We start from the raw sequence: 21,396 nt of genomic DNA, 5'->3' as shown, positions 1-21,396 counted from the left end.
CGTTTAAGGTATTTTCTTTTCTGTTTGTTGAATTGGAGTAAAAGGACGGGCCGACATATGCATGTCATTCCGTTGTCAGTCTGTCTTACCATTGAGATGACATCTCGACGTGTTTCACTTTTTTGTGGAAGAGGCCAACTTTCCTGCAAAAAAAAAATAAAAAAGCAATATTAAGCTAACTTGAGCTTAACGGCATTTTCATGTCTGATGGCTAATGCTCATCTCAAATCCATCAAAAAAATATGCAAAGATACTTGCAAAAAAGTTGGCCACATCAATCTGCCCCCCTCTCCACCTCCTGCTGAGCTTGGTCCTACTGAACTTTAGTCTGGTCAAAAAATCTTAAAGCTTGGCAGTGCTTTATTTGTTATATTAAAGTTAGTCCACAACGATGGAAAACAAATTTGGAATTTGCACCTGACAGGTGAAGGTTCACTCACTGAATTAGCGAGACAAGTGAATAAATCGAATTTATCTGCATATGAAGGATAATTCTAATGAAAATTGACATACGCATTAGTGTGCCATTTTATTTCTCATATTCTTTTTCTCTCTTATTGATTTATTAGCAAGTTAATAATTTTTTTCGTTGGACTAGACATGTTCTGCTAAATTAATTATGTTGTACATTCTATTCAAAATGTTTGTAATTAGCAATGCTCTTTCTCTCTCACTCTCTCTCTCTCTACATCATTAATTAATCTTTTATATCTTTCTGTTGTATGTATGTCACTTGCATATGACTCGAGAAATATTCATCTTGAAATTAAGGCCAAAGTCACAAAAAGACTTGGCTAAATGCAAGTGAAATTCTTGCTTAATGAGTCGTAAGCCAGAGAAAATGTTAAATGAGCAGAAACAAAAACCAAGTGGGAGAAAATCCAGAAAAAATGCCAAAGAGCAGGCGACAAGGAAATGTTGTACAAAAAAATAACACAAAAAAAAACATTCGCTTTTATGCTTATTCTTGAAGTGGCCATAATTCTGTTAAGTGAAGGTAAGCTAATGGAATGCCTTAGCCACGTTTAGCTCATAAATGAGCTGCATTAAGTCAAGGATATCGGATCTTTAGCAAATTACCTTATTTTCAAGCATATTTTCCAAAAATGTTTTTACAAATATTTGATTTTAATCACAAAGGCAATTGAGAAGCGAAAGTCGTAACAGTTAAAAGTTTATTTAAAAATACAACTTTGAAATTACTTCTAATTTGTTGGCTTATTTTTTTTTTATAAATTAATAAAATTTTTACATTTTTTTTTTTTAACTTTTTTGTTTTTGAAATTCAATTCAATGAAAATGTAAACAAAATTTGTATTTTGAAAAGCGAAAAAATAAAATATATAATGAATAATTTTAAAGAGTTATAATAAAATCAATTTTTTTCCAGAATTCTTTTTGTAGATTCCTGTTTCGGTATACTACATATGTGTAAAAAATCAAGAATATATATATATTCTTTAGGTTGAAAACATTTTCTGTAAAGTTGTCTGACCAACTTTATAATATCCTCAGCAAGGCCTTAACATTTTAATTCAAATCAATGTTGTTTTGAAAAATGTATTTTTTGCATCTTTTAAATACCAACACAAAATACATTTCATGAAAAGTTAATTAAACTGATTTTCTGTGTAATTAATTATTATATATTCACTAATTCATCTATTTGATTATATTTTTCCCCAACCACATCAAATTCAATTTCCAGACTTGCGCAACATCTTCTTTATTGTCTTTTATTGGAAAGGGGATTCACCAAGAATTGTAATCGCTTTAATTATCTTAGATCAACTGCAAGCTTTTGCAAGGCCAATTGACACTGGTAAAGGATTTTATGGAATTAAATGTTGTAAAGAATATAACTGCCTAAAATTAGCAATGTTTTAAAGATGAACTTTGTGGGAATTCACTTGATGCTGGCAATTAGCTGCTCTTTTAGATAAAATTAATTGGAAATATCCCCTTGAGGCAATTCCTCACAGTTATACTATGTATATAAAAAAAAAAAAGTATAATAAATGCTAATGCTAATGTTTAGGCTAATTAATTCGACATTAATCAAAATGTTGAAGCTTCTTATCCGACAGATAAAATTATGCAAAATGCCTTCCAGCTTTATATTCATTTCATTGAAAATTTACTCGCCAACTCTCCAAAGAGATATAATCCTTTTCTACCCTACGCAAAATTGGCTAGAAAATGCAAACATATGTATGTACATATGTATGTACATACATATGTGATTTTGTATACTCCCAACATATTTCATAGGCCCACATAACATAGAAGGCAAAAAATTTCTGGAAACTAGATTTCAAGAACTCGGTTTTGAAATACCCTGTTTGATAGTGAATAAATTGTAAATGTAAAATAAACACCATGTACTTATGCTTATTAGAATTAGCCAAATTCTTGAAAACTCTAGAAAGCAACTTAGATATAGGCCAGCTCATATATCAACCTATTTTCTATGAAAATCACTAAAATATAGACGATATTATAAATATATATTATAGTTAGAAATATATAAATAATATACGAATTAGAAGCAACCGAAACTTGGACGAAATTCTAGCTCTTATTTATAGAAAATGTATCCTCCGAACATTAAAAAAAGGATAAACTTGTTTACTAGAAAACTAAAGTCAAGCTAATTGTATATAATGAAGATCTATATTCAATTAATTCAATCTGATCAAACTAATAACTCAGATGACTCAGATAATTCTCCATAAAATCTTTTCATAATCCCTTCTGAAAAAAGTTATGAATTTGTTAATAGATGCCTAACTTAATCAAAAAAGGTTATTAATCTATTGTGTTCAATAAGTACAAATTTAAATATTTTTTTAAACGTAGAAAACGTAGATAGATAGAGCACATAAAAACGACCAGTTTATTTATAGAAAGGTTCCTAAGCTTATATGCTAAGTCAATTAAGACATTATATTTTTAATTCCATTCCTTATCCAATCCCTGATAATTATAAGTTATTTATTTGTATAACATAAAACCTGACAATTGAATTTAAAGAATATTTTTAAGATGAAAAACGTTTATATTTATGGTTATAATAGGAGTCAAATGATTCCTTTAATATATGCCTAACCTAATACTTTTTCTCTAAGATGAATGAGATCCTTTTGAGATAGTTCTAAAAAATGTTTCTCTGCGGTTTTTCTAGATTTCTTTAATCAGTTTAATCATAATAATAACAATAAAGTTACAAAATTGTATATTAAATTTAATTTCCCATTTTTAGATAGCCCATACATGCTCTACTTATCATGCCCAATTTAACGCTTTTATTGCAGAGTATCAAAGAAACCCTGGGGTAATATGTTTATGCTTTTGCTGCTAATTCTCTTGGTATTTTTTTATACAATAATTTTTTTTCTTTTTTTTTTTTGCACACGGCCCAAAAATGTTACGATAGACTCACACTCAGATATCAAAAATGAAACTGGGGAAAACTGAGCGAGTGCGTTTGTGTTTGTGACATTAGGAGAAATGGATGGCGGGTGGCGGGTGGCGGCTGGCAAGGAGGGAGTCGATCTATTGTGTTCATTATTATTAATATTGACTGTCAAGTGCTGTGCTGCAATGTGTGTGTGTGTGTGTCAGTGTCTGTGCGGCATCCATAAACATGCCGATAAGCAGGCTTTACGGTTGCGATTTTGGATGGCTGCTTGGTTGGGGATGAGGGGCATGAAGGCTGTCTCATTAGTCTCATGCCTCTTCACACACTTGATTAACAATTCATAAACAACAACATCAACAGGAAAAGAATCATATTATATAAATACATATATACATATTTACTCTAATATATATCTCAATCTGCTTTTTTTTTTGTTTTTGCTGTTTCTGCCGTTGACAATTTTTTGCATTAGACTTAAATTGATTGCCATTTTGGCGAGTTTGGTCTGTGGTGGGGGGTATGAAGACTACTTAAAAGCATGTGTGGTGAAAAATTCGTTGTCAAATTTTTTATTACAACTTTTAGCAGCAGATGGGGGGAGGATGTCGGGTAAAAGCCCGGGTGAATGTTTCACTACAGCTGTTGCCAAAAAAAAGTTGTTCAAAGTCTTTTGACAGTTACACGTGATGATTAAGAGAAGAATTTTGCCGTTGGTATCTATATGAGTATTAAAGCGACATAAGAGCTTAAGTTATTAAAGATATTTGTTTTAGACACTATTTTAAAGTCACGCAACGTATATGTTCGTCTTAAGCGAACCTTAACTGCATCTTCTGTGGCCTAAAATTTATCAAAATTTGTGGACGAGACCTTTCCCTACACAGACACACACATACACGAAGGAACTCTCAACATGTAGAACTCATTTTCACCTTCAGTGAATGTATTTTGTCTATATTAGCCTTGCTCTGTCTAAGAGAAGCTGCCATAGAAACATAGCTTTTTAGAAATGTTGGTCGTCTTTATGAAACTGAGCTTGGTAGATTTTTCAATAGGAAGCTATTTGGATCCCTTTTTCCAGGGAAAAATTGCTGCACGCCAAAAATGTGACACTAAAAACTTTCAGTCTCTTTGGCTTCCACATAGTTATTAAATTTACCTTTGTTGGGGAAGAACAAACTGCAAGTGAATGCTGATGAAAATTTAAAGTGAAACTTTGTTCAACTAATAACACAAAAGATACTCATTTTAAGTGGGAGTGAAAACCGAATGGGAGGAGGTGCAAATAAACAAATAATTAGATTCTTCATAATTTTTGTAGTTTTGAGTTGCTACATGAAATGGAATAGATATTATAAAACACATTGAAAAAGGATACTCAAAATGCAATTCTTTGTAATTTTCTTTCTATCTAAAGTAATCAGAAGTAGTTTTGACGAAAATTGAGCAAGCAAATTGTAAAAAGTTAATACAACATTTTAATTTTTGTATGCCAATCACCCAACTGATTTTTAATTTTTATTTATTAAAATAAGCAAACTAATTTTTCCTGAAATCGTAGTAAAGATTATTTGCAAAGATTGTGTTCCTTATAAAATTGTTTAGTTTTCCAAGTTCAAAGGGATTAAGAGACTGTATCATGCTTTCAATAAACCTTAAGCTTCATTTAAGAAGCTGTATAATAAAATAACCCACATTTACTGTGGTTGTTTTTACGACCTTTTTGATTAATATCAAATCAGGGACGGATCTAGGGCAGTTCGGGACACGGTCTCTTGTTATTAAATTTTTATTATGGAACTTGTATCGCTATTGTTCTTTCTCGCTAAGCAAAAATTTGATTTGAGATTATCCTATTTTAAAATTTAAATTATATATGCTTTTTTTTTAAATGGACCCAAACAATTTGTTATTAATCTGTTTCTGTATCAAATCATTTTGTTTCCGGATCGAGGTCAAACAGAGAAAGAAAGATAGTTCTGGAAAGCGAAATATATTTTACCATTCCAAAATTTGTGCTTAAAGTACAGCACTAAGCCTTACTCTTTGGTTAGTTAGAGAAGGAATAAATATTAACGAAAGTCTACTTAAATAAGAAGGCAATTTAACATAGCAAGGCCAATTAAGACCACAAAAGGACAACAAAAACTGATTCAATTCATCTTAAGGTACTCTCAAACTAAGAAGGCTAAGGGAATACAAAAATTTGCCAACCAAAAAAAAGAAAGGTACGGGTACCAAATCATCATCTTTAAAGCAATGCTTTCTTTTTACCCAACTGATTTTTAATTTTTATTTATTAAAATAAGCAAACTAATTTCTGCTAAGAACATACTAATTTGTTGTTATTTAATAAATCTGTCAGTGTATTAAATGTTTCGGCATTGTCAAAGGTTGCCAAGAGAAAGAATAGAAAAAAAAAAAAAAACAAAACAAAACCGCTGATATAATTTATGTTTTTGAACGGACGACACACAAAAAAAGATTCTGCATAGAACAAAAGTATTTCACTTTCTTTAAGTTGGTTTCAACTGGTTTTTTTTTTTTTGTGAATAAATTAGTATTAGGCGACAAATTTGCTCTCGGCTTTAGGCTTTGATCTTGTTGCGTTTTTTTTAAACCTTTTTTTTGTTTTTGTTTTGGGGAAATGCCCAAACCAAAACAAAAGACAAAACTTTGCTTGGCTTTGCTTTGGAGATGGTGGTGGGACAATAACCCGGTGGGCGACCAAACAACATTCTTATGCAAAGTCAACAAAAGAAAACAAAAATATGCGAAATATATGAAAATGTTTATAAACAAAATTGTCTAGTGAACTTTCCTTGTCCCGAAATTCCCAAACTCCTAAAGAAACGTTTGTTCTTTAGCGAAACGGGTTTCTTTATTTGTTGTATTGTTGATAATGTTTTTGGGACATTCCGTGGCTTAGCCGCAAACCAGAAATTAACATTATACCAACAGAAATTTCTACTTGTTGTTGATTGGTATAAATAGACTAGGCTAACCGCCTAAACCAATTAGACTTTGATTAAACCTCAGAGAGCAAACACCAACCCAAAAGAAAGTAACAAAATAAAAAAAAATTACAAAAATGATGTCGAAATTCTTTGCTCTGTTTGCTGTCATCCTCTTCGCATTTGTCCTGTCTGCCCAGGCTGCTCCAGCTCCAGCTCCAGCACCAGAACAAATTTTGGATGCTCAAACTGCCATACAGAAAATAATTGGTAAGTGAACAAAACCAAAAATACAGAAACCCACATTTAATTGAAATTTCCATTTCTCTCTACTCAATGCCACAGCTGCATACAACCGGATTCCAGGCAAATCAATTGTCCATCCATGGGAAGTGGCCACTCTAATTGACCCCAACACCTTTGTGGCACACTATTGATGAGGCTCTCCTTTGTGCCATGTACTTAAAATTTAGTTTTCGAAATGCCAATGAACAAATGATAAAATAAAATATATATTTAAATGAAATATATCCATTGAATTGGCTTTGCTTCCAAATAATATAGATAGAAATTATAAGTCAATTCTAAAAGTAAAGAAGGCAAAAAACAAATCCATAAGCCTTGAGTGTTCTCAGAAGTATCATTCATTAGACGAAATATTTTGTGAAAGGCAAAAGCCTTAAAGTCTCATTCATAACTATAAAAAAAAAATCAATGCAATTCCAAAAAAAATTTCTTTTCTTTCTTACAATGCTTTTTTATTGCTATTGTTTAATTTTTAAACATTTTTGCAAATTTTGAACTTCACATTTTTAAACATTTGGTAAATTTTGAATACCAAATTATTTTTTTACCTTTATTAGCTTTTAAGCTTTAAAAAATAATTGCCTTGACCTTTTTTAAGTATTTAATGCAAATTAAAATAGCAATTTTCTATGTTTATGTATGATTAAATTGTTTTCAACTCGATTATTGAAATAAAAAATTATTCATAATCCTAATAATAAGATATTTTAGCAAAAATTTGCCAAATTTTAGTTTTAAAGACTTTAATGCAAACTAAAAAATTATTTTCGAATACAGTTATTATGAACTTTAAAAAACTGGTTGACAAAATTACAAATTGGTAAAGTTATAGTTATTTGAGAATTTGTTAGACACTTTTAAAATAATTTCTTTTGGTAATTTTAATTTCTTTAATTTCTTAAAAATTGTCTAAAATAAAGCTTTATAAAATTAAGATTTAGTGGAATATTTTTACGTTTTTGTCTTGCTTGAAAAGATAACTTAATATTTAGCAAGACTAACAATTCCAATTTAAAAGCTTTTTAAAAAGATTCATAACTTTTAAAAATTGCTTAAAATTTGTCAAAGTTACAGATTCAAAAATTTAGTATTTTTTGAGATTTTTTTCAGAATCTTCTTAAGAAAGTAATTGTTAATTTATCGCTATGTTTAGATTGCAATTTGGTAAATTAACAAACATTAAATTAACTTTTTTGGGGATTAAAAATCTTAAGTATGGAAGCCAATTGCATTTGCTAGGCTTACTCGGGGCTTTATTTTTTAGTATTAAGCTAAGGGTAACACATTCTATTTGAAGTGTCCTGAAAATTAATTGTATACAGTTTTTCATAGATTTAGTCCACTTGCTAACATTTTGTCGCTCAGTGTAAATAAATCGCTTAACATTCATTTCATATTGCCAACTTATTATGTCACAGTTAAAGAATATATAATGGAGAAATTCTACAGCGGATTTTTTCAAATTTTAAATGCTTTCTTTTGTATAATCAAAATTAAAATGTCAATTAAATTCATAATAAGCATGCAAATATGATTGACAAAGTTTAAATCCTGTTCTTAACCAACAACAAAAACTCCCAATTAAGCCAATTAGTTAATGTGTTAAATAATTAATTATTAAAATGAATTGAACTCCAATTGAAGCAATTGAGACATTGATAATTGGATTCTTTGACAAAAATATTGATATTGTTATGATATTTACCTTGTATATCATAACACTTTTAATTGCATTTAATTTATGCCGCAAAGTGTATTCCAAATAATTTGTTATGTTATGGCTTAAAATCATTACAATTTTAGTAATTTCAATTAACGAATTTACATATATCGAGTTATTTATCTAGTCAACAAATTTTCTATAGGTAATTATTACAAACAGTGTAATGTTTAAATCTAAACAGTTACTTTGATTAAATTATTTCGTTTTGCGGTTTAGGTAGGTTCATTTTAATATTTAATCGTTTGCTAATGCAAATATGAGCTGGAAGTTTATTTGCAAACTGCTTTTAATGCATTTCAAATTTCATATAAGGAAATAAACATTTATCGTGAGTACCAAAATTGAGTCGAGGTAAAACGAGCGAGTACAAGGATCATAGATGCAATTGACTTCTAAATTGCGGTTAACTCTTTGCTCTATAGTTTCTATGTGCCAGAATCTGCTCTCGACTGTTGGAACTACACAGTGTGAAGGCTACAATTGGGGTACAGTGGAATGTTACTCCTGCATTCTTTATTTGCCTTTTGTCATTTGATGCTCTGGGCTAGTCTGTGCTCTTCGTAAACCTCTTTGTAGTGCACCGCTATCTGTTTTTGCTGCCTGCAAAAACCATGTTTTACCATCGTTACCATGGCTGCAAAATGCATTTCTTTGTTCAACAAAACATTTCAGAACTGATTGTTGATGGACTTCACTTTATGCTTTAGGCATGTGAGTAACCAACGTTGAATAAATATCAGCCCCTTGGTTTGTTATTGGTTTGTTTTCTTTTCACAGTACCAAAGCGAATTCAAGTCAATTCAATGGAAAATTGGTCTAATCGGTGTACAATCTTAGCGAGGAAAAATTGAAGGCTCAGAAAATTTAAATTAGGCACAACCGAATGGTTGGTTTTTATCTGACTAATCGACCTAAACGAAATGGAGAACAACTAATTTGATTAAAAACCAAGTTAATTGAGAAAAAGAAAAGTAAAAAAAGAGAAAAAGAGAGATTGAATATAATCATTAAGGAAAGATTTACTTCGAGACACAAGATGTATAGTCAAGACTATAAGCAAGTCGACACTCAAGGACCTAGCTAGGATTCTAAGTGAATCGCTTAAATAAGTAAAACAAAACTTAATCTTTAAATGATTTAAATTCATTAAGTTATTGAATGAATTCATAAAAAAAGGTATACAAATAAGCTCTGCCTTTCTCTACCCTTCTCTGCCATACCTGGTTACTTCCTTAACTTATTTGCTAATTGGTTATTGGTTATTATTTTAATTGCTTCTCTTTATCATAACAATCATTGTTTTTTTTTAATATAAACCTAAATTTGCTTATTTGCTAACAACAGTAATTTGTTGATAGTAATTGTTTGTAGTTAACTTTTGTTAGTCAAGCAATTTGCTCAACAATTTTGCAAAAAATAATATAAAATGCATCAATGAACATCGAAATTTGTTGAAAAACTAGCATGTTTTTCTTATAAGCTTAAGTTCTTTAGTCTATTTTCATTAAAATTTAGTTCGTTTACTGTTTCTATTTTCATAGTTTCCGGTCACGTTTACCGCCCCATCCTAAATCCAAGAAACAAAAGAAGTTGCCATTTGCTACCCATCAGAATAACAAAAAGTAACTAAGGAGAGAAAGCAAAAAAAAAAAAAAGAAACTAAGTTCATCTGCATCCTCGCAAGAGCTCACAAAGTTGATTATATGCATGAGAGTGTGGCAAGTGGATTTTCCGTCTAGGCCAGACTTATCTCATATATGCATCAAAAACTTTCGCCCAGCAATTTCAGTTTCAAGTGTTTACCCAGCTCTTAGTCTAAAGCGAACTTATGTCCTTTATAGTGCAATCGCTTTTTTGTGGCCTTCAGTTTATTTTTTTCATATTTTTTTTTTTTGCTGATATATGTCGATACTATATATGTATGTATATGCATATTATTATTGGTTCGTGGGTTAGTTGCACTTATCAAATGTGTTAAAGAGAAGCCGCCAATGTCGCTGAATCCCTCGCAATGTGTTTTATTCCATTGCATATTTATGGCCCCGAAGGCAATAAAAAGATTTGAGGTCTGTCACTGAAATTGTCACTAACGGAATTCTCAGTGGGCAATCAAGTGAAATAAATTGCATGTGGGCGTGGCCCACGTGTGTGAATATGACATGAGCCAGGAAACCGAAAACGTAACCAAAACGCAAGAAGTAAAGAGGGTGAATAGTGGATGACGCACAAAAATAATGCCAAAGCATGTGTAAATCTGATTATAAAATTGTAGCATCGAATGCGAGATGCCCTATACGAAATAGTTGAAACTGTAGAGTACATTAGGTGACCCCTTAGATTCCTTCTAAGGTTGTCCTGGTTGATATTATACAGTGAAACCTCGATATAACGAACTTCGTTATAACGAAAAACCCAATATAACGAATTTTTTGTTAAGTCCCTTGAAAGGACTAAGGTTTTACATTTCAGTACCTATAGCGAATCAATAGATATAACGAATAATTTTGCGATCCCCCTCAGATTCGTTATATCGAGGTTTCACTGTACTTAAGTATTAAATGAGGTAACTCCGCTTATGCCAAGTGTATGTTCTTGCAAACTTTATCGAAAAATTTAAAACTTTGTGAAAGGAATTAAGTAAAACTTCGTCACATAATCAGCATCTTAGTGCAAACTTCATATGGATTCCTTAAAAAGTACGAATATTCCCTTTCTATGTCTACGATTACAGGATATGCAATAGCAGGTAACTTTTTCCTGCCCAATTCGCAAAGCATCTATAGGCTTAGGAATTCTTAGAAGCTTAATAAATTACATTTTTTCATCAGCAAAAGGGGTTTTTATGTGTGGTCTATATTCGAAGTAAATCTTGGCTAATATATTGAAAATAAATCCTTATGACTTGCCCACACAAAATTCGCCACAGCCAAAAGAATTTATTGAAAATCTTTCTTAACTTTGTCATTGCAAAGTAAAGTATTTGGCTAAAGTCTTGCATCTCTTAGAAGTTTATTTATAAACCAAAAAACTTTGCATAAAAGTTTTCAGTTATTTTGGTTATAATATGTTGTATGAAAAAGTTGTTCATGCAACTCATTGACTCTTTTAGTATAATTTAATCAAATAAATGCAGGTCTAACTTTCTTGAAACATTTTTTTGGTAAGGCTTACATAAAGGAATGTCATCAGTTCATAAATTGAGGTCTAAAATTGACTTAAGCTCATCATCGTTAAGAACTTGAAAGGTTAAAGCTTAAGATAATCCTTTATTATGTTTAAGAAGTTGATTTCAATTTCTGAAATGGAAAAGTATTGTGGTGGTTGGCAACATTTGAAAATTAGGAATGAGAAAAGTATGCAAAGCACGACAGGTCAACAAATATTTAAAGCTCAATACTCTAAAAATGTTTTACTTTATATAGAACTATCTTCATTTCTTGTTATTTGCCGCTTACAAAAATTGGCAAAAACTTCATTCACATAAAAAATTCGAATAAATGTGTTTTTTTTTTTAACTGACTCTTTGACATTTCTCACATTAATTGTCGCTTTCAAACTGAATAAGTCTACAGTTACTTTGTAAGCCAGGCTTTTTTATTAAGGGATATTTGGAATGGGATAAAATTGCATTCCTTTGGAAAGCTTTGGTTATGAAAAAATGTTTCATTTGATACTTTGACGTACCTATCAATATCTGCATCAGAATGATACATTGGGAAAACAAATTTCAATCAACTTCAAAGCTACAAGCGGACTATTAAAAAAAGCCGTAACCAATCACTTTTTAGTTTTGGGCCTGCAAGGGCTCCAATAATCAAAGTGCCTTAGGCCTCATGTGTGTTGACCATAAATAAAGTCTCGCATTGATTGGTTTCCTATAACGCCAGCCAAAGAAGAAAACAAACTCGTTCCCAGTTAACGTTTATGTTGCTGTAATTAATTGCTTTGAAAGATGTAAGTAAATACATTCTTTCGGTTAGTCAAGAATCTGATGAGCAATTAATAGTATTTTTGAGAAGGGGGGGTAACCAAAACCGTCCATCCACATCCATAGACAAAACCAAATTATTGGAAATTCCAATCACAGTCGCCCACACCCAGAAAACTATAAAAATTCAAAGCGGAAAAAAAAGATTTGCAATGCAAATTTATTTGGCATTTTACTCTCTATTAAACATCAACAAAAATAAACGCCAGTTGAGGGGAGAGAGCAGGCGAGAGACGTAGAGAAAAGTATAGAGAAATTGACTTACCTCCTGTGGTTGTGGTGACTTTCGAGACTTATCTTGTCTTTATCTTCATCATTATCATTGTCATATATTGTTGTACACCTCAGAATAGATTTAATTATGCAAATTAGTGGCGCCACCAAAGCTACAAAAAAACAAAGAAAAAAAAAGCCAAGTGAGATATCTGATATAGAACAAGAGAAATATCAAACTGGTTAGCTGCGAAATTAATTACATTAAAAATAAAACACAAAAAAAGTAACATATGATAAATGTTTGCTAATCAATTCATTAAATTTTTAAGCCAAAAACAACATTTTTTTGTTGACAAACTTTGTCGGCACAATTTCAATTTCGCGTGTTTTTTTTTTTTTTTTTTTTGTTTTTAATGTATGTAAGACAAAAGTTTGTTGAACTTTATTTTTAACAAACAATGAAAATATTTTCCAAGCAAAAAAGTATGCTACAAAAAAATCTGATAATCGGTTATTCGCAAGTCGCTCTTTCCCTCATTCATTTTTGGTATAATTTTCTTTGTTGCCCTTAGCCGCTTATCCTTATTAAACATTCATTAAAGTTGAAAGAACATTTTCTCATATACATATACATACATAGACCGATATATGTATCCACTTAAATTATTCGTGTCTAATGGAAAAGTTTGACAAGAAACCGAAGCAATAACCCTGATTGCTCTCAAAGTGTTAAGGAAGGAAGGAGGACTGAAAGGAATGTGCGAGAGAGAAAGGCAATTCAGTGCACCTTTGCGTGTTTTATTGATACAGAACATTGACTTTGGTTTGGTTTCGTTTTGCCTCACATTAAAGGCCTTTGACTTTGTGATGACAAAGCAACAGCAACGGCATCACATTTCAACATCATGTACATAAAGTCTGTACTATAAAAAAAAACTACCCAAAGTCCAAGTAATAACAATTACACACAGCCTCACAATATCAGAATATTGCCAGCAGCCAGATTATAGAGAAATCAACTTAACAGACTGTCACAGAGTTGCCATTATTGTTATGAGTGGCCTATAGTGCATTATCCTCATCATTATGGCCATCATCGGATGACGCCAGTGGTGTCATTAACAACTTAAACCAAACAATGGGGCCCCGTCAGACCAGTCATAATCTGATAACAATTCATGCGACCAGCCTTGCCACTCCTCAAGGTCAATTGCCTACAAAAAACAAACAAAAAGTCTAAGAGTTATATACAAAAAACTAGATGGTCTGTGACTGTCACGAAGTTCCCTGTCTTGCACCCAAATAAGCTCTTCTTTTGCTACGATATACACAGACAAGAGCCATTCACTTACCTTCATTTGCTGTTAAAGTAACCCTCTGGCCATTTTTCTGTCTCTCAATTCTTCACTACAGTTTAACGCTCAAAAAACCAAGTGCCAAAGAGGAACTTACACTTCTTTGCACTTCACAAACAGACAAGAGAGAAAACAAATTGAAAAGCAAACAGAAAAAGCAACGCATGAACGAATTCCATTGACTTTACCATTTTCTTTTTCAGTCTCTCTTTGGTTTTCTGTTTCTATCCCTTTAATAAAATTGTTATAACGTATACGCAGTGTAGGAATTCGCAGCTGTGACAGAACCAGCAGAGGCTGCTGCAGCTTTCACAATTTCGCCATGGAAAATTTTCGCATTAAACTAAAACTCAATAAGGGGATCATTGAACAACGACTAATATTAAATATCTCAATCATTTGTGGCCATTCAATGCAGTTGTCACGCTTAAAAGAAAGATAAAACAAAAATTAAGTAAAAAAGTAAAAAACCTGACAAAGAAACTTTGTTTCTAACGAAAATAATATTAAGATTGAGCACACATAATTGACCTTGGGACTGGATAAAATAAAAGAAGTCACAAAAAACTTTATAAAGAAGGCGATTCATTTTTTTTTTTAAGCTACTTGAATTTGATTTACCCTAAAAATGTAGAATAGTCAGAAAGTTGAAAAATCAGTCTGGTTATAAAAATAAATCAAAAATGTGCATTTTTGTAGGACCAAATTAGTTTCTAGAAATAAGTTTCTATAAAAAGTATATTACTAAAAAATCGCCTTAGTCAAGGTTATCAAAAAAAAAAATAAGAGACAAAACAAAACAAAGAGTAAAACTTTAATATTTTATTTAACTTGGCATATACATAAATATGTACTTTCCGGTTCTCATTGTTCTAGTGACTTTTTTTTAGGATACAATTATATACATACATATGTATATAGCTACTAGAAACCCTGCCACGCTTCGCTGTGCCCGCTTTTGAAAAATTAAAATTTGAGATTTAAACTATCCTATCTCTCAAGTTAGATCGAACTGCACAAGGTGTGCGAATTTTATTATAATCGGTTAAGTGGTTTACGAGTCCATTGAGGACAAATATTGTGACACGAGATTTATAAATATTAAGAAGATCGACGTCGTAATCTTGTATTTGATTAGTTATAAGCTTTTATTGATCATAACCATATTATCATTGACGTCGATGCTTATTAAATTAAAACAAAGCAAACTAAAAGTCATTTCGTTTGTTGAAATTTCTAGCTTAAAAATAATCTTATTAGTATAATAGATGAAATAATATACGTATACATAATTTTAATAAATCAAAGCACATAAAAATAAGCTACTGATTAATGGAGAAGTAAGATGAAAAAGAAGACGTATGTACATAAATATAAAATTATAAAAATAAACTAGTGCGATTAAGCCGACTCAAGGTCAATATTCTCAAGAAGTATATTTCAGTAGCTCAAAAATAGCCAGTATGACACTAGTGGGTTCTATACAGATGACGTGCTAACCTTCTTTAGAAGATTGACCTTAAGCAAAGTTTCAAAAAGGTCGTGGTCTAAAGTGAAATTTTTAAATAGGTTTATAAAAAGGTTTTAAGGCCCTTTAAGCTTATTTTTTGATATCAATGATCCTGTTTAAGTAAACTTTTCGATCGATCTTAGCCTTTGTCTTTTTACAAGATGTAGTTATGTCCCGTTTAACTAAATTTAATAAAGATTCACTCATATCATATATTCTTGGCAAAGGAACATTTTTTGCAATTTATATTTGTTTTAAGTCTATTCATCGTTTTAAAGTAAAGTCAAAGTTGTTCCACAACTATAACAACTTTGGGGTAAATTTGTTTAAATTTCTACTTTATCCTTATGAGAAATTTGTTAAACATTTGTTTGACTCTTAGAATCTATAACCAATGCCAATAAATCAATATATTTCTCACATAATTTATTTAAATCCCAATAGCTATGAGTTTATGTTGGAACCAGAAGTCAAGTTTTCCATTTGACTCGCCTGACTTAGCCTTTGTCAATGTCTGTCATACATTTTCATGGCATGAGCTTGACTGCATAGGCATTAAGTCATGCTAATACTTAATGCTTATGCAGTTAATCATAAATATATAATTTATAGAAAGAACTGTTTGGTTAGCTGACTTTTAAAGTTCAGTTCTTTAAGTCTTTCGTATTTGAAACGAATATGAAAAACGATTCTGGCGTTTCAATTTTCAAATCTACAATAAACGACACCCAATTTCAATAGCAATCTACAGTTTATATATACTTTATCTACATTTATTTTACATATTTACACCCACATACACATACATATGTATGTGTGTGTATGCATGTATGTATATGAAGAAAGCTAATGCGACAATTTAGTACATTTTCTTCTTGCTACACTCAGCCCATGTGAGCAAACAACTGCGAAGACATGTCACAAATAACGGGCGATTTGTTTGATTTTTTAATACCCTTTAACATAGCGAATGAAAGAGTATATTAATGCATGTAACACGATAGGCAAAAAGTAAATTAAACAGCATTAAAAGGACAATAGAGTCAGTTTGATTTACTACCTATAATATTTGATCTAGAGATTTGTAGAAAATGGAAGAAGTTTCAAACTTTGCAATCCTTTTACCTTAACAGTTTTATAGAGACAGTGAGGAAGAAACGAATGGAAGGAAAGGAAGCGTTTCATTACAAATAATTTACTTCAAAAGGAGTTTTACATAGACAGCTAAGCACTAAACATTTCATTGATAAAAGAGAATGGTTTAAAGATTTCCCGGCTCTTTGCAATTGATTTTATACACTTCATTTAAAGAGTATCTTGATATCGGTAATGCAACTCTATCGAACATCATTTCATTGTGGCTGTTGGGTGTTTTTGTTTGGTCTCGAGCCTCGAGGTGTGGCTGACTCTGATGTTGCTGGTCGTTGTCGTCGTCGCTGACTGTTCAAATTGACAAATGAAAGCAAGTTGTATATTTTATCATAAATCACCAAAGCAACAACAACAACGGCACCAACAAACAAAACCGTGTGATGTCCTTACTTTGATTGTCCTTACCCGGTTCTGTGTGGTCTTAATGGCGCCACCACCAGCCAACAACAACAATCAGTTTTTCGCAACATATTCCCGAACAGGAACATTTGACACTAACCACACAGACATGGCACTCATTCATCATAAAAAAATAAAGGAAACACAATACATATATTGAAATATATATTCAGATATATGCATGTGTATACAGATTTCTAGATACAGGCAACTGAATACCCATATGCAATTAATGAAGCTTGTCAAAATGGGTGTGCGATGTTTTCTCATATATAAACTCATACACGGAAGGAAGGACCTACTCATCCATATATGTATATTATTGTTATGCCTGATCAAATTGATTATAATCAATGAAATTGTTTTTGCTTTCTTAACCCTAAAGCACATTGACCACTAGAGTTAGATAACACCATCAAAATATTTTGTTGTTCTTGCATTAATTCTGTGGAAATTTACCACATGGATTAAAACTAGCGAGAAATTTTGGCAGCTGGTCGGAAGCAAACAAAGTGTGCAAAATGTTCTAGTTGCAAGAGTTTTATAGAAAAGTTTTCCTTAATTTCAGCTCTAGCCTTCAACTAAGCCAATTGTCGATTCACAAATTTAGCTATTTTTAAAGTACTTTTTAAGTGGACATTGAACAAATTTGATTCTAAAGCAAGTCCTGTTTTAATTTGAATAGTTAAGGGATGGGAAAAATAACAACTGGATATAATTTTTGAACAGCCAATAGAGACAAAACTTTTCGAAATCATAAAAATGTATATTTAATCTTCTCGTTTTATAAGCTTTACTAAATTAAATCCCGGTTATATTCTCATTAAATTGTTTACAGTCTTTAAATGAACTCTCAATTAATCTTTTTAATTAAAATACCTCTTTATAATAATGATATTGATTTTGGTTGGTATTATTAATAATTGCAAAGCTGCTGAAAGTGCAGGCTCAAGGATATTTATAAGTAGATTGTCTGCATAGCTATATTTTAATAATAGCAGATTTTTTCATCGAAAAAATAAAGACCAAAAACTTAAATAGGAGGGAAAAACTGTATTTTATTTAAAAAGTCAAGAATCAAAATAAGTAACTGTATTATTTATTTTTGATTTCAATATAATAAATAAAATACAGAATTTGTACTGTTCTTACTCTTCGAAAAGTCGAATAGTGACCGAAAATGAGTTAAAGTTAAATAATTTGTCTACAGTAAACTTTCAATTTGAACGAAATTCTTAAAAGGATTTTACATAGTTTTGATAACTTGAATGTAAAGATAAATAACTTTGCTACAATAGAAACAAATATCCTCTTATTTAAGCATGGAATATAGAAAACTAGGACATCATCCAAATGGCAAAGTTTACACCTTTGTGGTTGGGTCTTCGATAAAAGACTTTCATTCATCTATTGTATGACCATCTCTTTGCATAAACGCTGCCTGACGTAGTAAGTTCTATTAATGGAACTATTAATTGCCGATACAATGGTCACATTCGTTATGGCTAAGTAAAAATGAACAGTCATTATACTAAACGCATTGTTAGGTCACTTAAATGACTTGTATAATTACATTGATGAAACATAATTTGGCATACCAAATATTTCATTTGCATAAATAATTAATCTACAACTAACATTATTTGATTAGTTTGTTTTAGCTGCCCTTTTGTTTTGAATAAATATTATTATTATTACTGCTGGCGTTGGCCATTTAGTCATTTCAGGCATCAATGAATTTGAAAACGTTTTTGCCGACGTTGCTCATTTTTAATCAACCTGCCCCTTTAGCTCCGCCCCCCCCGCTCCAGGCTTAATTCATAGACTTTAATTAAGTAATAAATAACAAGAGAAAAATAAAAAGAAGAAAAAGGAGAATTTGCGTGCCTATTGCTTTATTGTCTAAATTGTGTTTAGAGTTGCCAGAAGGTGAATAATAAATATTCTTTTGTTCTTACCATGGCTTGGGTGGCTAGAATCGCTGGGATGGCTCGTCCTGGCATGGCAAATGGCAATTCATTGTGGCCCAGAGTTTTTATTGCGTTTTAATTTATGTAAATTAAAGACTTGTTTGACACATCCTGCGCAATTACTTGATCCGTTACCATGAACATTCGTTCAATATTGTTTGATGAGTTGATAAACAATTTCATTTCATTTCTGCACAATAGTTATGGCGAGACGAGTTTAATTTGGTGAACCATTTTAATGACTGCACTCGAAAAGCGGGAATGCATTCTGAGTGAATGCATTCGAGAATAATACCAAATAATGCTTAATTAAGCCAATGCAAGCAAATCTGCTTCATCACCCATTCACCCACCGTGACGTTGTTATCCAATATCCTTCAGTTTTTGTGGATGTGGTGAGTTAGAAGTAGTTAAAGAGCTAAAAGAGCTGGAGCATGGAAAATGTTGTTTAAGTGTTATTTTCACATTTATTTTTAATGAAATTTCATTTTCTAACGATATTCTACTAGTTTTTAATTTGTAGACTTTTGTAATATGAGTAATAAGTTGCTAAAATGTTATTTTCTCATTTACTTTGGATTAAATATAGATTTCAAACATCATTTAACTACATTTTTAGAGATTTTTATAATGTGTCGTTTATATATATTTATACCCTTGCAGAGGGTATTATAAAATTGGTCAGACGTTTGTAACGCACAGAAGGAGGCGTCCGTCTGTCCGTCCATCTGTGCGTATGCGTTTTACTCAGCCGTCTTAAGAGCTATCGGGCTGAAATTTTTTTTCAGCGTTTTTTATTACCCGGGAAAAATAAAGTATGAAAACCATCAGGATCGGACCACTATATCATATAGCTCTAGAAGAACTAGAAGAAACATTTTCATAAAAATTGGAGTATGCTATGAAATTTACATATGTGATAATATTGGATATAAACCCCAGATCCCAAAATTTGAATGTGATCGGATAAATATAACAATATAACACAAGTTACAGTCAATATAATAATCGACTCTGCTCCCAGCTCTGCCGGCAGCGCTGTTTGCTGTCTACTACGTCTTTCGTCATCAACAGAGTACATGCATACACACACAGACGCAACGCTACATAAACTGTACGTGCGTTGCTTTGCTTTGGGAATGAGGAAAGAAGAACAAATTGTAAAATAGAGAGTAAAATTGTTTTCTTTGTATATTGATGAATTGACTTGCAGAAAACAAACATGTAAAATTATTATTACCAAGGACTACTAGGGTATATAAACTTCGGCATAGCCGATGTTAGCTTCTTTGATATTTTTTTTTCTATATTTTTGTTTTTGTGATTTAATTTAGCCATCTCACATTATTTTATATACATATGTAGGTTTCATTTTGTAAATTATTTAAATTGCTTTAAAATTTGTTTTCGCAATGGTTTTTGTTTAGAATGCTTTTAGAACTAACAAAATTAAAAATAAAATGATAAGAAATATTATCTCCAAACATTTTTTCTCAGTTTCTGTCTATGCCTTCTTTTAAACAAATTGTACACCCAATCAACTGGATTACCTTTTTGTTTCTGTTGTTGTTAAAACCTGAGACATTTTGGATACTTGTTGAGACTTTCTATATTTGATGATGATGACTTTTCAAAATGTTCTAACTACCAAAAATAAGAATAGAAGTATCCCAATTTTCTATTTATGATTTTAAGAAGTTTTCTTCATTTGTTGGCTGTAAAATCTGCTCTTTCAATATGGACCTTACTGTTTACCAATTAATTTGATCACTGACTGTGAAATTTGTCCTCTTAATATGGACCTTAATAATTCCCAATAATTTTGAATCGATAAATTTTGGTTACCCTTTAAATCAGAACCATTAAGAATCATTAAATTTGTTGTGTTAATTTTCCCTTTGGAGACCTGTTGGAGACACATATTTTAGCAGCTTTGAATACCAAATGCATAACAAGCAAAAGTTTTTGCACAATGCCAACAACTTAATTAAGACAAAATAAAACGGATTCTAATTGTTCTTTCTCTTCGGTTCACTTAGTTCATTGACTTTGGATAAGAAGAAGTTTTTTGTCCCCACGAAGACGTTGAAAGGGCAAAATATTCCAAATTGTTCATTAGCGAGAAGTACGAAGTTTTCTTCACTTACCTTCAATTGGATTTGTCTAAGACATCAGCCTTTTTTTCTCTTTTTGTTTTTATTGTTTAAGTTGAGAAAAAGGAAAACCATGTTTAAAGTAAATGCTGGTTTATCGTATAACCCCAGAAGCTCACTGTGCCTTGAATTTGAACCATGTCATACTCTTACTTACTTACTTACTTACTATTCAGCCTTCATTGAAAATTATGCAAACGATGCAAATTGTATGGGGCAAGATGGCAAAGAACAACGTTGGGAAGAAGA

The 21,396-nt window shown here is 31.3% G+C and overlaps 2 protein-coding genes across 2 annotated transcripts in view; one reads left to right on the top strand and one right to left on the bottom strand.

Annotated features, from left to right (window-relative positions):
* LOC6638266 (G-protein coupled receptor dmsr-1) overlaps positions 1–21,396 on the bottom strand; it is a 65,022-nt gene that overhangs the window by 24,892 nt on the left and 18,734 nt on the right. The window contains exons 3-4 of the mRNA XM_023176030.2: positions 12,658–12,778; positions 90–143 (exon numbers count right to left, since the gene is read on the bottom strand). The gene's annotated coding sequence lies outside the window, so the exon portion shown is untranslated. The remainder of the gene's footprint in view (positions 1–89; positions 144–12,657; positions 12,779–21,396) is intronic.
* LOC111519029 lies at positions 6,513–6,812 on the top strand. The gene is made up of 2 exons (XM_023177647.1): positions 6,513–6,645; positions 6,721–6,812. Exons 1-2 carry the CDS (start codon positions 6,513–6,515, stop codon positions 6,810–6,812), a joined length of 225 nt encoding a protein of 74 aa, XP_023033415.1.

This window comes from Drosophila willistoni (assembly GCF_018902025.1).
Source record: "Drosophila willistoni isolate 14030-0811.24 chromosome 2L unlocalized genomic scaffold, UCI_dwil_1.1 Seg139, whole genome shotgun sequence".
Classification (NCBI taxonomy): Eukaryota; Metazoa; Arthropoda; class Insecta; order Diptera; family Drosophilidae; genus Drosophila; species Drosophila willistoni.
This window is presented reverse-complemented; position numbering and strand designations above follow the sequence as displayed.